The sequence below is a fragment of the Odocoileus virginianus genome, chromosome 4, assembly GCF_023699985.2.
Source record: "Odocoileus virginianus isolate 20LAN1187 ecotype Illinois chromosome 4, Ovbor_1.2, whole genome shotgun sequence".
In the NCBI taxonomy this organism is placed as follows: Eukaryota; Metazoa; Chordata; class Mammalia; order Artiodactyla; family Cervidae; genus Odocoileus; species Odocoileus virginianus.
This window is the reverse complement of record NC_069677.1, coordinates 57,333,716-57,345,878: the sequence shown is the minus strand read 5'-3', so window position 1 is coordinate 57,345,878 and position 12,163 is coordinate 57,333,716. Positions and strand designations below refer to the sequence as shown.

General features: G+C 40.2%; 2 protein-coding genes and 1 long non-coding RNA gene across 3 annotated transcripts in view; 2 read left to right on the top strand and 1 right to left on the bottom strand.

Moving 5' to 3' along the window:
• Positions 1 to 1,330: 1,330 nt before the first annotated feature.
• Positions 1,331 to 9,610, bottom strand: COMMD2 (COMM domain containing 2). The gene is made up of 6 exons (XM_070466602.1): positions 9,524 to 9,610; positions 9,351 to 9,428; positions 8,675 to 8,757; positions 4,539 to 4,712; positions 1,845 to 2,088; positions 1,331 to 1,643 (listed from the first exon to the last, which is right to left on the bottom strand). Exons 1-5 carry the CDS (start codon positions 9,588 to 9,590, stop codon positions 1,891 to 1,893), a joined length of 600 nt encoding a protein of 199 aa, XP_070322703.1. The 5' UTR covers positions 9,591 to 9,610; the 3' UTR covers positions 1,331 to 1,643; positions 1,845 to 1,890.
• Positions 6,782 to 7,655, top strand: LOC110149112 (small ribosomal subunit protein eS1-like). The gene has a single exon (XM_070466601.1). It carries the CDS (start codon positions 6,792 to 6,794, stop codon positions 7,584 to 7,586), a length of 795 nt encoding a protein of 264 aa, XP_070322702.1. The 5' UTR covers positions 6,782 to 6,791; the 3' UTR covers positions 7,587 to 7,655.
• Positions 9,611 to 9,818: 208 nt separating the features above from the next.
• The window catches only part of LOC110149123 (uncharacterized), a 50,272-nt gene continuing 47,927 nt past the window's right edge, over positions 9,819 to 12,163 (top strand). The window contains exons 1-2 of the long non-coding RNA XR_002317362.2: positions 9,819 to 9,956; positions 10,122 to 10,260. This is a non-coding gene — a long non-coding RNA (uncharacterized lncRNA). The remainder of the gene's footprint in view (positions 9,957 to 10,121; positions 10,261 to 12,163) is intronic.

Genomic DNA, 12,163 nt, shown 5'->3' with positions numbered 1-12,163 from the left:
AAGAGAAAGAAGCATGATGCCACTCTGACTTGGAAATCTCTGACTCTCGGGGGCGAAGTAGAACAGAGCCGAGACGACTGCTTGGAGTCTGGCGTTTCCGAAGGCCTTCCACGGGGTGGGAACTTCAGAACGAGGTTTCGGATGCCTATTTAAGGCTGAGCCCCATTTTCCACCCTTCCACGCAACCTTCTCCTTCAGGCTGTGACTCTGTCAGTCCTCCTGAACCCCCGTACCGTGTCCCTGAGACCGACCTGACACGTCGGCATCTGAACTGCTCAGGCTGATAGCTTACAGTCACCCACTTAAAGACAACACAAAACAAAAGTCAAGTTTCATTTAAGGCAGAAGGGAACTTTGCCGGGAACGTAGTAAGCATGGCCTCCCTTTGCCCTCTTTATGCTTTATTCAAACAGAATTTTAAAAGTGACGGTAATTTATATCTAGATAATTAAGAACTGATTACAATATGCCTGCAACCATTGTTTATAAATGTTGAATGGCAGTGTGTCTCTCAGATGCTTTGGTAATAGGGAAAAAAATGAATCCTTGATAAACTACAATACATTCACACAAATCTGAGTACTATTTAAGCTTATTAGCATGGCAACTTAAAGTTAAGCAACAAGGTAAGTACTTAGTATAGTCACAGCCAAATAAAACACATGAACTGCCTAAAAAATGTCGCATCTAAAAAAATTCATCTTCATGTCCCACTACTCTGTGGCTATTAACACCATGGTGTGCTTTAAAGCCATTAAAAAGAATTCATTTGAATCAGTTCTAATGAGATGGATGAAACTGGAGCCCATTATACTGAGTGAAGTAAGCCAGAAAGATAAAGACCATTACAGTATACTAACACATATATATGGACTTTAGAAAGATGGTAATGATAACCCTATATGCAAAACAGAAAAAGAGACTCAGATGTATAGAACAGACTTGTGGACTCTGGGAGAAGGCGAGGGTGGGATGTTTCAAGAGAACAGCATTGAAACATGTATATTATCTAGGGTGAAACAGATCACCAGCTCAGGTTGGGTACATGAGACAAGTGCTCGGGCCTGGTGCACTGGGAAGACCCAGAGGGATCGGGTGGAGAGGGAGGTGGGAGGGGGGACTGGGATGGGGAATACATGTAAATCCATGGCTAATTCATTTCAATGTATGACAAAAACTACTGTAATGATGTAAAGTAATTAGCCTCCAACTAATAAAAATAAATGGAAAAAATAAATAAATAAATAAAAATTATGTCATATGCGATTAAAAAAAAAAAGGAAAAAAAAAAAGTCAAAAACACTAAATTGTCTAGAAATACTCAGAATAGTAACAGAATCACACCGTGAACTTTATTTTTAAGTTTAGATCAATGAGGAGAAAAACAATAAACCAGTCAGAAAAAGCACCAAGAAACAGTCATTTACATACACAGATGATTCGAACCGCACAGATTCACCTTCAGTTGACTCAGTCCTATTTACAATACAAACTACATCTTAACTCAAGAGGCTGATCATATCAGCACCGAGAGAGAAATGTCACTTAGCCAGGTATCTTGACATAGGGAATGGAATTTTATGAAATCTCTATATATTTATCACTATCAACTTAAAAAATTGATTTTGAAAAACAACTGCGGCCTATCACCAATTCACAAGTGATTCGGCCGGAAGAAAACAAGCGGGGACTACTTGATGTTGCGCACGCCTATTACCAATTCACAAGTGATTCGGCCGGAAGAAAACAAGCTGGGACTACTTGATGTTGCGCACGCCTATCACCAATTCACAAGTGATTCGGCCGGAAGAAAACAAGCTGGGACTACTTGATGTTGCGCACGCCTATCACCAATTCACAAGTGTTCGGCCGGAAGAACACAAGCGGGGCCTACTTGATGTTGCGCACGACTCTCCTGCAGTGGTTTGTTTTCACCTCCTCCAAGGCCTGTTCCAGCTGCTGAGCCAAGTGCAGCAGGGTGGCTGGGTCTGTCTGCAGAACGTGGGTGTTGTGACCTCCATTCTGATTAAGGTGGAGCTTTATAGTCACTGATGGTTTAATCTGTTGTCTGAGGCTTCTGCTTGCAAGCTTAGTTTTAAATGGAATAAGAGCATAATGACTACTTAACAATCATGCTGAACATATGTATAATGACATTATACCATACACAAAAATTGAATTTCAGATGAATCACAGACTTCAAAATGAACAGTAAACTTTAAAATCTTTGGGGGGAAAAAAAAATCTTTGGGGGTAAAAAACAAAACTACAATGTATAGGTAGTTATACAGTATGGAAGGGTTTCTTAAACATGATATAAAAACAAAAATCATAAAGAAAACTGATAAACTGAAATACATTAAAATTATTAAAATTTCTTGGAAAGATTTCTAAAAATAGTGGAAAAAAACAAGCCACAAACTCAGAAAGATACTCTGTAACACATAACCAAAAACAAGTATCAAGAATATATGAAGAAGTGCTCTGATTTAATAAAAACCCCACAAAACCAAGAAACTTGTACAGAAGACCTATGAAAGCACTTTTCAGAAGTAATATTAAAATAGGTAAACACAGGAAATACATTACATTCAACTTTATTAGAAATCAGGAAAATGGTCAATAAAATCATGCTGCTTATCAGACTGGCAAGAATTAGAAACCTGCCCATAAGGAGCACTGCAAAGTGATGGTAATGAAAATTCATCCACTGCTGGTGAGAGTGATGAAAGAATTACTTTGGAAAACAGATAAATTACCAGCAATTCCACTCCTAGGTACATACCTTAAACTCTTACACATATACACAGATTCATAATAGTATTTGTTTCCAAGAGCCAAAAGCTAGACATATCTCAAATATTCTTTACCAACAGAATGGATAAATTGAGAATATCCATACAATGAAATGCTTACTAAATGATTGGGAAAAGAAGTAAACTACAGCAACCTGAACTGTCATCAACAAATCTAAAAAGAAAATGTTTAATCGAAAAAGCAAGTTGCATATGCCTTCAAGGAGCCTATAATCCGCTTTATACATTCTCCCGAGTTAATATATATATGCAAGCAGTCAACACACTGGGATACAATTGCTAAGCTTGTCTAGCTGATTTTCTGTAACCTATCTGGACCACTCAAATCAGGAAGAATCTACTATTACAGCAGTTTACAAACATTATTACACATTAGAATTACCGAGGTGACAAGGGAGCTTTAAAAAATCCTGTTGCCCAGGTAAAACTCTGTACCAATACATCAGAACCTCTGCGGCAGAACACAGGTATCAGGATTCTTTTAAAGCTTCCTAGATCATTTCAATGTGCAATCAAGTTTGGGAACTAGGGAGCTATCCCACATATTCATTTGTTCATTCTCAGATTCATGTGGGCCTTTACAACTTATGCTGTCTCCTCTCTCAATAATATTACCCTGGTTTTCTCCATCCATTTCTTTTTCTGAAATTTACCCTTCTTTTATTGATGCTTTTCTGGATCATGCCAATGTACACTGAACTACCTGAGATACAGCTTTTCTGAAATACTCAGAAGTACCTTTATTTATACAATTATATTCTTTTTTCCTCTCCAGAACCTTATTTCACAACTATCTTTAATTACTAGTTATTTTGAGACATCTAATATCACTAAACAAATAATATCTTTTCCAGGTGAGAAAGTGTCTTACAATTCTTATGGTTCCCAAAGCATTCAGCACAGCCCTAATCAGTGACTGGATGGCATTCAATAAATATCTCTTAACTAGCTTATCTGTCACTGCTTGAGAAAGGCTGCATGCAATAGTCTGAAAATTCCTTTTTGGTTGTGTATGTGGCTTTAAAAACAACCCAATCTCATAAAAAGAAGGCAGACATAGAAGAATATTTATTGAATCAGTTCATGAATAGAAAGTTACAGAGCAGAAAAAAGTAATCTGTGCATTAAGAGACAGGATGCTGGTTACCTCTGAAAAGAAGGATGGGGAAGTAACTTGTAGAAGGCAAGAAGGATGCTTCTGAGGTGCTGATCATGGGTGCTGGTTTCATGGGTGTTTTTACCACATGATAATTCATTGGCTATATACTGACTTGTGTACTTTTCTATAAATGTGCTTTATTTAGACAGAAAAAGATTTTCTAAAAGCTAAGCACCACTTTAAAAATATAGATAACCATCTGCTTTTCCAAAATAACCTATTTCTTACAAACTTCACAAATTAAACCAATATGAACATATTAAAAATATAAGAGAATGGAGAATTCCCTGACGGTCCAGTGGTTAGAACCCAGCACTCTCACTGCCAAGAGCCTGGGTTCAATCCTTGGTTGGGGAACTAAAAAATCCCACAAGCCTTGTGGTGTGGTTAGAAAAAAAAAAAGAAAATGAACTATTTGTGAAATGGTCTAAAAATGGACATTAAAAAACTGAAGTTTCAAACCAGAATTTGGTTAAGGTGGTAAAGAATACAACAAGTGTGAAAGACATAAGCCTAAAATAAATTTTATATTCTAGGTCAGATTTTTTAAAAAAAAGTCATACCTGTACATCCAGTCGCCATTCAAGGCTGTGGTAACTGGGAAGGTCTGGTGCCAATTCATTCAGGATAGTTCTGATCTCCTTTCTGTTGTCCAGATAAAGCTGAAGCAACAACTTGTTCAATTCTTCAGGAAATCCAAGAACAAAAACAGAGTCTTGGAAATCTAGTTCAGAAATCTAAAAATGAATCAAGTTTATCAAAATTTATTTGTGTCTAATAAATGCTGAAATACTGGATATACACAAAAAAATATGAATTCCATTCTGTCTAGTAAAAGAAACAACACTCCTGAGTAAAAGGCAACCCCTGTCCACTCTTCCAAACTCTGAGTTTCTGATACATAAAAATAAAAATAAGCAACAAAAGCAAAAATAAACGAGTGGGACTACTTCAGATAAAAGGCTTCTGCACAGCAAAGGAAAGCATCAACAAAATGAAAAGGCAACCTAAAGAAAAATCTGCAAATCACGTATCTGATACACAATAGCAAAATAGATAAATAAGTAAATAAACCGATCAACAATCTGATTAAAAAATGGGCAGAAGATCTGAATTCACATTTTCCAAAGAACAGATACAGAAGGCCGACAGGCACATGAAAAGATGCTCAACATCACTACTCATCAGGGAGATGTAAATCAAAGTGATGAGATATCACTTCACATCCACTGGAACGGACAGTACCAAAAGGACAAGAAACAGGTGTTGGTAAGGCTGTGGAGAAAAGGGAACTCTTGTACACTGTTGGTAGGAACATAAATTGGTGCAGTCACTATGAAAAACAGTATAGAGGTTCTTCAAAAAATTGAAAATAGAACTACCATACGATCTAGCAATTCTACTTCTGGATGTTTATCCAAAAAAACCAAAAACATGAATTCGAACAGACACATGCACCCTCATGTTCACTGAAGCATCTATTTACAGTGGCTAAAACGTGAGGACAAACTAAGTATCCATTGAAGGATGAATGCATAGGGAAGTTGTGACATATACACACAGTGGAATATTACTCAGCCATAAAAAAGAATGGAATTTGCCATTTACAACAACATGGATGGAACTTGAGCATATTAGGCTAAGTGAATTAAGTCAGACAGAATAAGAAATACTGTATGATTTCTCTTACAGGTCAAATCGAAGACAAACCAAAAACAAAGCCCCAGCAAACTCACAGATACAGAGAACAGATGGTGGTCGCCAGAGGCAGGGAGCGGGTGGAAGAAAACGGTCTGGGTAATCTCAGTGGGATACTCAGATGCGGACTGAACACAGGAAAGTCACGTGTGTGGCCAGGAAAGGGGGCGGGAGAGAAGGACATGGGAGTCCCAGTCTGTGGCTCTTCAGTGGAACAACATTGTTGGGGACCAAGCCAGCCTGACACTGACTCTCAGTAAGATGAAAGGAGACTGCCCACAGCAGGCTTGCTTCTGCTCCCTATTGGATAACCCACATGAGGAGGGCTCAACAGGCAGCGAAAAAGGAGAGGAAGCAGCATTCTTTCTCTGTTTCTCTTCCCATCATCGTCTTCACCTCAGCCACCTTAATGCTCTACTTTGCCTGCTCTTTGCCAGTTTCTGCATGTCACCCTTTTTGGGAGGGGACTTCACTGTCATTAGACTTGTTTCTGTTTGTAATAGCACAGGCTTAGGTTACCTGGTCCCTTTAGCAAGTACTTCCTGAGATCCTGCGATGGGACAGGTCCCATGCTAGGAAGACAGAACTGAATAAATCAAATGGGCTCACTGCTGGTGTGGAGGGCTTCTAGTCTTTGGGGCCAGGTGGTTTAGGTGTGTTGACCAATCACATCAGGTAGTCTCTCCGACGATTCAACCCGACTAAATCTAAGAGCAAGAGGCTAGAGGTCTATTGCGAGGAGGAGGGCAGCCAGGAAAGCTCTGAAGAGGGCCAGAAAAGATCACCTCAGGAAGCAAAAATGAGCTCCCCATGTCAACTAACGGAACACAGATTTATGTGACAGAGCATCTGCTGTGAAACATCTCTAAGTGTAACATTTTAGAAAGTCTGACAAAAGGGATCTATAAAACATATTTTCATGCAGTTAACCACTCAAATAATCTAATTATTTCACCCTAATTATTAGGGTGAAACACCATAACTCAATAAGCCACACTCTGTCTTTCATCACTTCCACCATGAGGATTTGCTATCAAAATGTTAAGCCTTTAGGGTAGTTTCCCAAATTTACCTGCTCTTAAGAATCATTTAGCCTTTTTGGCTCTCTGAGCTGTACCATGGCGGTAGGCAAGAACAAGCGCCTTACGAAAGGAGGCAAAAAGGGAGCCAAGAAGAAAGTGGTTGACCCATTTTCTAAAAAAGATTGGTATGATGTGAAAGCACCAGCTATGTTCAATATAAGGAATATTGGGAAAACATTGGTCACGAGAACTCAAGGAACCAAAATCACGTCTGATGGCCTCAAAGGTCGTGTTTTTGAAGTGAGGCTTGCTGATTTGCAGAATGATGAAGTAGCATTTAGAAAATTCAAGCTAATTACTGAGGATGTTCAGGGCAAAAACTGCCTGACTAATTTTCATGGTATGGATCTTACCCATGACAAAATGTGCTCCATGGTCAAAAAATGGCAGACCATGATTGAAACTCACGTTGATGTCAAGACTACCGATGGTTACTTGCTTCATCTGTTCTGTGTGGGTTTTACTAAAAAGCGCAACAATCAGATCCGGAAGACCTCTTACGCCCAGCACCAGCAGGTGCGCCAGATCCGTAAGAAGATGATGGAGATCATGACCCAAGAGGTGCAGACAAACGACTTGAAAGAGGTGATCAATAAATTGATTCCAGATAGCACTGGAAAAGACATAGAAAAGGCTTGCCAATCTATTTATCCGCTCCATGATGTCTTCGTTAGAAAAGTAAAAATGCTGAAGAAGCCCAAATTTGAATTGGGAAAACTCAGGGAGCTACATGGTGAAGGTAGCAGTTCTGGAAAAGCTACTGGGGACGAGACAGGTGCTAAAGTTGAACGAGCTGATGGATACGAACCACCAGTCCAAGAATCAGTTTAAAATGCAGACTCTTAATGGTGACAAATAAAAGATCTTATTTGTGGTAAAAAAAAAAAAAAAAAAAGATCATTTAAAGCACCTTGGAAAAATATTCTCAAGCCCCTCTTCTAGAAAACCTGATTCAACAGGTTTGAGACGAACCAGGAATTTGGTTTAAAACGGTTACCACGGGAATTCCCTGGTGGTCCAGTGGCTAAGACTCTGCGCTCCTGATACAGGGGGGCTGGGTTCGATCCCTGGTTAGGGAACTAGATCCCACATGCCACAACTAAGACTCTATGTAGCCAAATAAATAAAAATAAATGTTTAAAAAAATAAATAAATAAAACGGTCACCACAAGATTATCACCAAAAGGTAAGTCTGAGAAACAGCAGAATGGACAATATGTAAATTAAGCCGTGTGTGTGTGTGTGTGTGTGTGTGTGTGTGAAGTCACTTCAATCCTGTTGGATTCTTTGCGACCTCATGGACTGTAGCGCACCAGGCTCCTCTCTCCATGGGATTCTCCAGGCAAGAAAACTGGAGTGGATTGCCATGTCCTCCTCCAGGGGATCTTCCTGACCCAGGGATTGAACCTGAGTTTCTTATGTCTCCTACATTGGCAGGTGGGTTCTTTACCACTAGCACCATCTGGGAAGCCCCATGTAGCCAGCTGTAATTTTTTAAGTATTTTTTCTAGTAAGAGCATGGAGAAACAACAACTGGTACAAGATTCCCAGCCAGTATTAAAAAGGGAAAAATGTGGAAAAAAATACTTTATTAAAACACAAAAACAACTGCTAAAATACCCAGTTTTCTCAATTCTCCAACAAGCTAGATACTGCTAATACACAAAAAGTTAAATCATTTCATTCTCCCTCTTCTTAGGATACACGTGGTAACATGAGGAATTAGAGGCAATTCTAATTTATACTAACAAGAGGTATTCATGCCAGCAGGTCACATTATAGTCAGATTATGTATGCATGGCTTCACGCAATCAATTATAAACCAGTAACAACATTACTGACATGAGCAGATCCTACCAGGATTGATATATAGAGTATAATGAACCCCTTTAAGGTCCTGGTAATACAAAAGCCCTTACCATGAGCTTCGAACTTTCAGTAAGGAGGTATATTAATCCTTCCACACCATGTTGGACAGTGTCACTACTCACACTGAGTTTTCCTGAAAAAGAGTAAATATTATCCATTACTCCTTGTTTTCAAACACTGCAATAAAAAATAATTTCGGTAATAACCTCCTGTTCACTCGCCATTCCCAGGCAAATGCCTTCAGTACTTCCCACCATGTAACCTTCTTTCAAAATACAGATGCGTGGAGACAAAATCAGCTGTACTATCTCTCTCCTGAGCGCGCAGCTACTTCAAGCCTAGTAGAAGAGACAAAATCGGAAACCTGCCCTCGTCCATCGGGGGGAAAATACTTCAGTAAAAGCAGATGTCTGAACAACGAACACAGCCAAACACTTGCGTATTTACGGTTCACCGAAGTATTCCACACAGTTGGGTGCATGTAGGCATCATAGTGTATCTGGCAGATGGTGTTATGTCCATTACACGCCAAAAAACACAAGCTTTAAAAAACTCAGTATTTAGAGCACGCGCAGTATCTGCGCGCTGGCTTAACAGGGCTTCTGCTTGATTCTGCCACGACGGGGGAAAAAACCTTTAGAGTCGCAAGAAGCCGTCCTCTCCAGGGCGACAGAAAACGTCCACACTCCCCGAGCAGATTGCACTTCTGTGCCTCCCGTTTCTTACTGGCAGCGCCTTCGTAGATCTTGGGGTTCGAGCCACGCCGCAGGAACTCCACCGCGATTCGCCCAAACTCTGCGACCACTGCAACGGAAGCCAGGAGAGCCTGAGCGCCGGGCGCTCCCCCCGACCCCTCCCCAGGCCGCAGGGAACCACCGGCCGCCGCCGCGCGCCCTCACCCGCGCTGTCCACTTTCGGCAGGAAGGCCAGATGCTCCTTGTGCTCCTCCGACAGGTCCAGCAGCATCTTCCCGGGGTAGCCGGTTTCACGGGGCAGCGCCGACCCCACCCTCGCCACTTCCGGGGCCTGAGTCCAAGCGTAAAGTGGCTCCGGTGCTTCAGCGCCCGGAGGCTTGGGTTCCGGCTGAAGGCCGTCCTACACGCAAACGCCTTCCCCGGCGCAGACTGGGAGCCGGAGATCCTCCGGTTTGCGAATCAGACGTCGCCTGCGGGGCTCAGAATGCCTTGCTCTGAGGAAGAGAAGTGTAAAATTCGACTCGCCCCCTTGCGGAGCTTACATGAATAATGTTAGCAGCTAACATTTATGAAGCACTATGTCAGGAACTGTTCTCAGGTTTATTAACTTGTTTAGAGTTCACAAGAACCTTACGAGGTAGGTATCCTTATTGTCCCCGAGACAGATAAGTAAACAGACAGGTCAAGCAACTGAACGTCACTTTTTTTAGCGCTAGGTAGTTTACACAGAGCTTCTGTATATGTTATCTTACTTGATTTATCTCACTTAATGCTCTCAATAACCATGCCATCGTTTGTACAGACGGGTCATCATTTGTACATGAAGAATCCAAAGCTCCCGATACGGTGTTATCAGCCAGTGACAGAGCTGGAAGAAGGTCAGAGCCCTTGACCACCTGCTCCAAAATCCGTCATTCTGCACAGCATCCTGAAAGATGGAGGTTTGTAACACGTTCCGAGAGTGATTATAAATTAGGATAAAGATGAGGAGGAGGAAAACAATGACCCATGCTTGTCGTTATTTTTTATGTGTTAAGGGCAGTGGGAGAATTTGGTTCCTTTACCAACTCATTCTTCTCACCTGCTGTGGTTCAAATATAAGAGACTATTAAACAGCTTATTAATAAAAATATGACTCCTCAATTTTTACTCTCTTAGTGGAGGAAAGGGTGGGGGAAAAGAGAAATTTCACATCTATGGTTGTGATATCTAGGAATATAGATAAAAAGCTAATTATATGCCCCAAGATATCTATATGCCATCTCCTGAGCGGAAGTGAACATTGGAAATGTTTTTCAGTTCTGCTCTCTGCATCTCCCTCATCCCTTACGTGTGACTGAAACGGAAATTGTTTCCTATTGTTGTTGTTCAGTCACTGAGTCATGTCCAGCTTTTTGCTTCCCCATGGACTGCAGCATGCCAGGCTCTTCTGTTTCCTATGTGGGGGCACAGACAGGCAGATCCTTAAACTTGTTAGGTCTTGAAGCAGCATTTGCAGAGAGAATACAGCTTTTACTGACACTGTGTTGCAGATCAGCAAAAAATGGCATTTTATGAAGATTGTATTCATACATTATTGAGAGAATGTCAATTATAGAGGGAATAAGGAATGATGAAATGAATTTACAAATAGGTATACTATTATGCCAGTATAACATAGCATTTCTGTTCTGTGATCTCAGGGACTTCAGCAGGAGTGGTGATGGGGGTTGGGGGTGAAGATGGGAAATAAGGATGAACAGAATGGGGTGGTCAAGGAAGGTGGTCAAAAAGCCAAGTTATACCTGGGGAAACCCACCTGGGAGTTAGAACTTGCTAGGATAATGTATAGAGTGACTTTCTGGTACCAAGTGTCTATGGTTGTTTAGAGGTAATTACCTGATTGAAAAACCAAAACTCTAGATTCCAGATCTGAATCTGAGACTTAACTACCTGTAGGACCTAAACCAAGTTGTTTTTATAAATTTAGCCTCTTAATTTGTAAAACATGTACTTTAATGATGACTGTCCTTAATGTACCATGCGGGGCTGCTATGATGCTCAGATGAATTAATAAATTCATATTAAGAAATTGATCTTGATGATCAAATTAAATAAACTAGCATTAAGCAAGTGATTTTTAAGTGGAAATATTTATATTTTATGAGCAGATGTTGTGTGTACATGTCATTGAGAATGCCTTGTATATGATTATCATAAAATTCATTTATTTAATTTAACAAATATTTATAGAGCAGTTATTCAAAAGCTCAAGCATATGTTATTCCTTGGCAGTTTAGAGATGAATAAAACACTGTCCTTGGCTAAGAGAAGATAGTAAAGGAGACAGTCAAGTAATTTCTATGCTGTGTGAAAGTGGTAATACCCGAGGAAAGAACAGAATGACCTAGAGCAAAGAGAAGGTGATGCTTAACTTTGATTTCAGTAAGATTCAGTTTTAGAATAAATGTCCCATGGTAGCCTGTCTATGCTAATATACTGCTTGATGTCTGTTTAATATTGTAAGAAAGTAAGACCTATATCACTTCATACTATCTTACTTTTAGAGCTAAAGTGAATAAAAAATAAAAGACTCAACAATTTTTCAGTTGATTCTGGCAGGGAATCAGTTGTGCTGTCACATTCTCATCTTATCATCCTCCCCTTCATCTACCTTCCTTTCTCCTCATATTTCATCATATTTCTTTCTTCTTCATAGACATTCCTGCACCAGGAACTTTGTACCAGGCATCTCCTTGGTTATGTTTCAATGATAGGTAAATAGTTTTCATTCCAATCCTAAAGACAGGCAATGTCGAAGAATATTCAAACTACCCCACGATTGCATTCATTTCACATGCTAGC

Excerpts from the sequence above, each read along its gene's own strand:
- COMMD2 (XM_070466602.1), bottom strand. The coding sequence starts at position 9,590 with ATGCTGCTGGACCTGTCGGAGGAGCACAAGGAGCATCTGGCCTTCCTG. Across the intron at positions 9,429-9,523 it reads GCCGAAAGTGGACAGCGCGG|TGGTCGCAGAGTTTGGGCGA; the intron begins GTGAGGGCGCGC and ends CTTCCGTTGCAG. Across the intron at positions 8,758-9,350 it reads GATCTACGAAGGCGCTGCCA|GAAAACTCAGTGTGAGTAGT; the intron begins GTAAGAAACGGG and ends ACTCTTTTTCAG.
- LOC110149112 (XM_070466601.1), top strand. The coding sequence starts at position 6,792 with ATGGCGGTAGGCAAGAACAAGCGCCTTACGAAAGGAGGCAAAAAGGGA.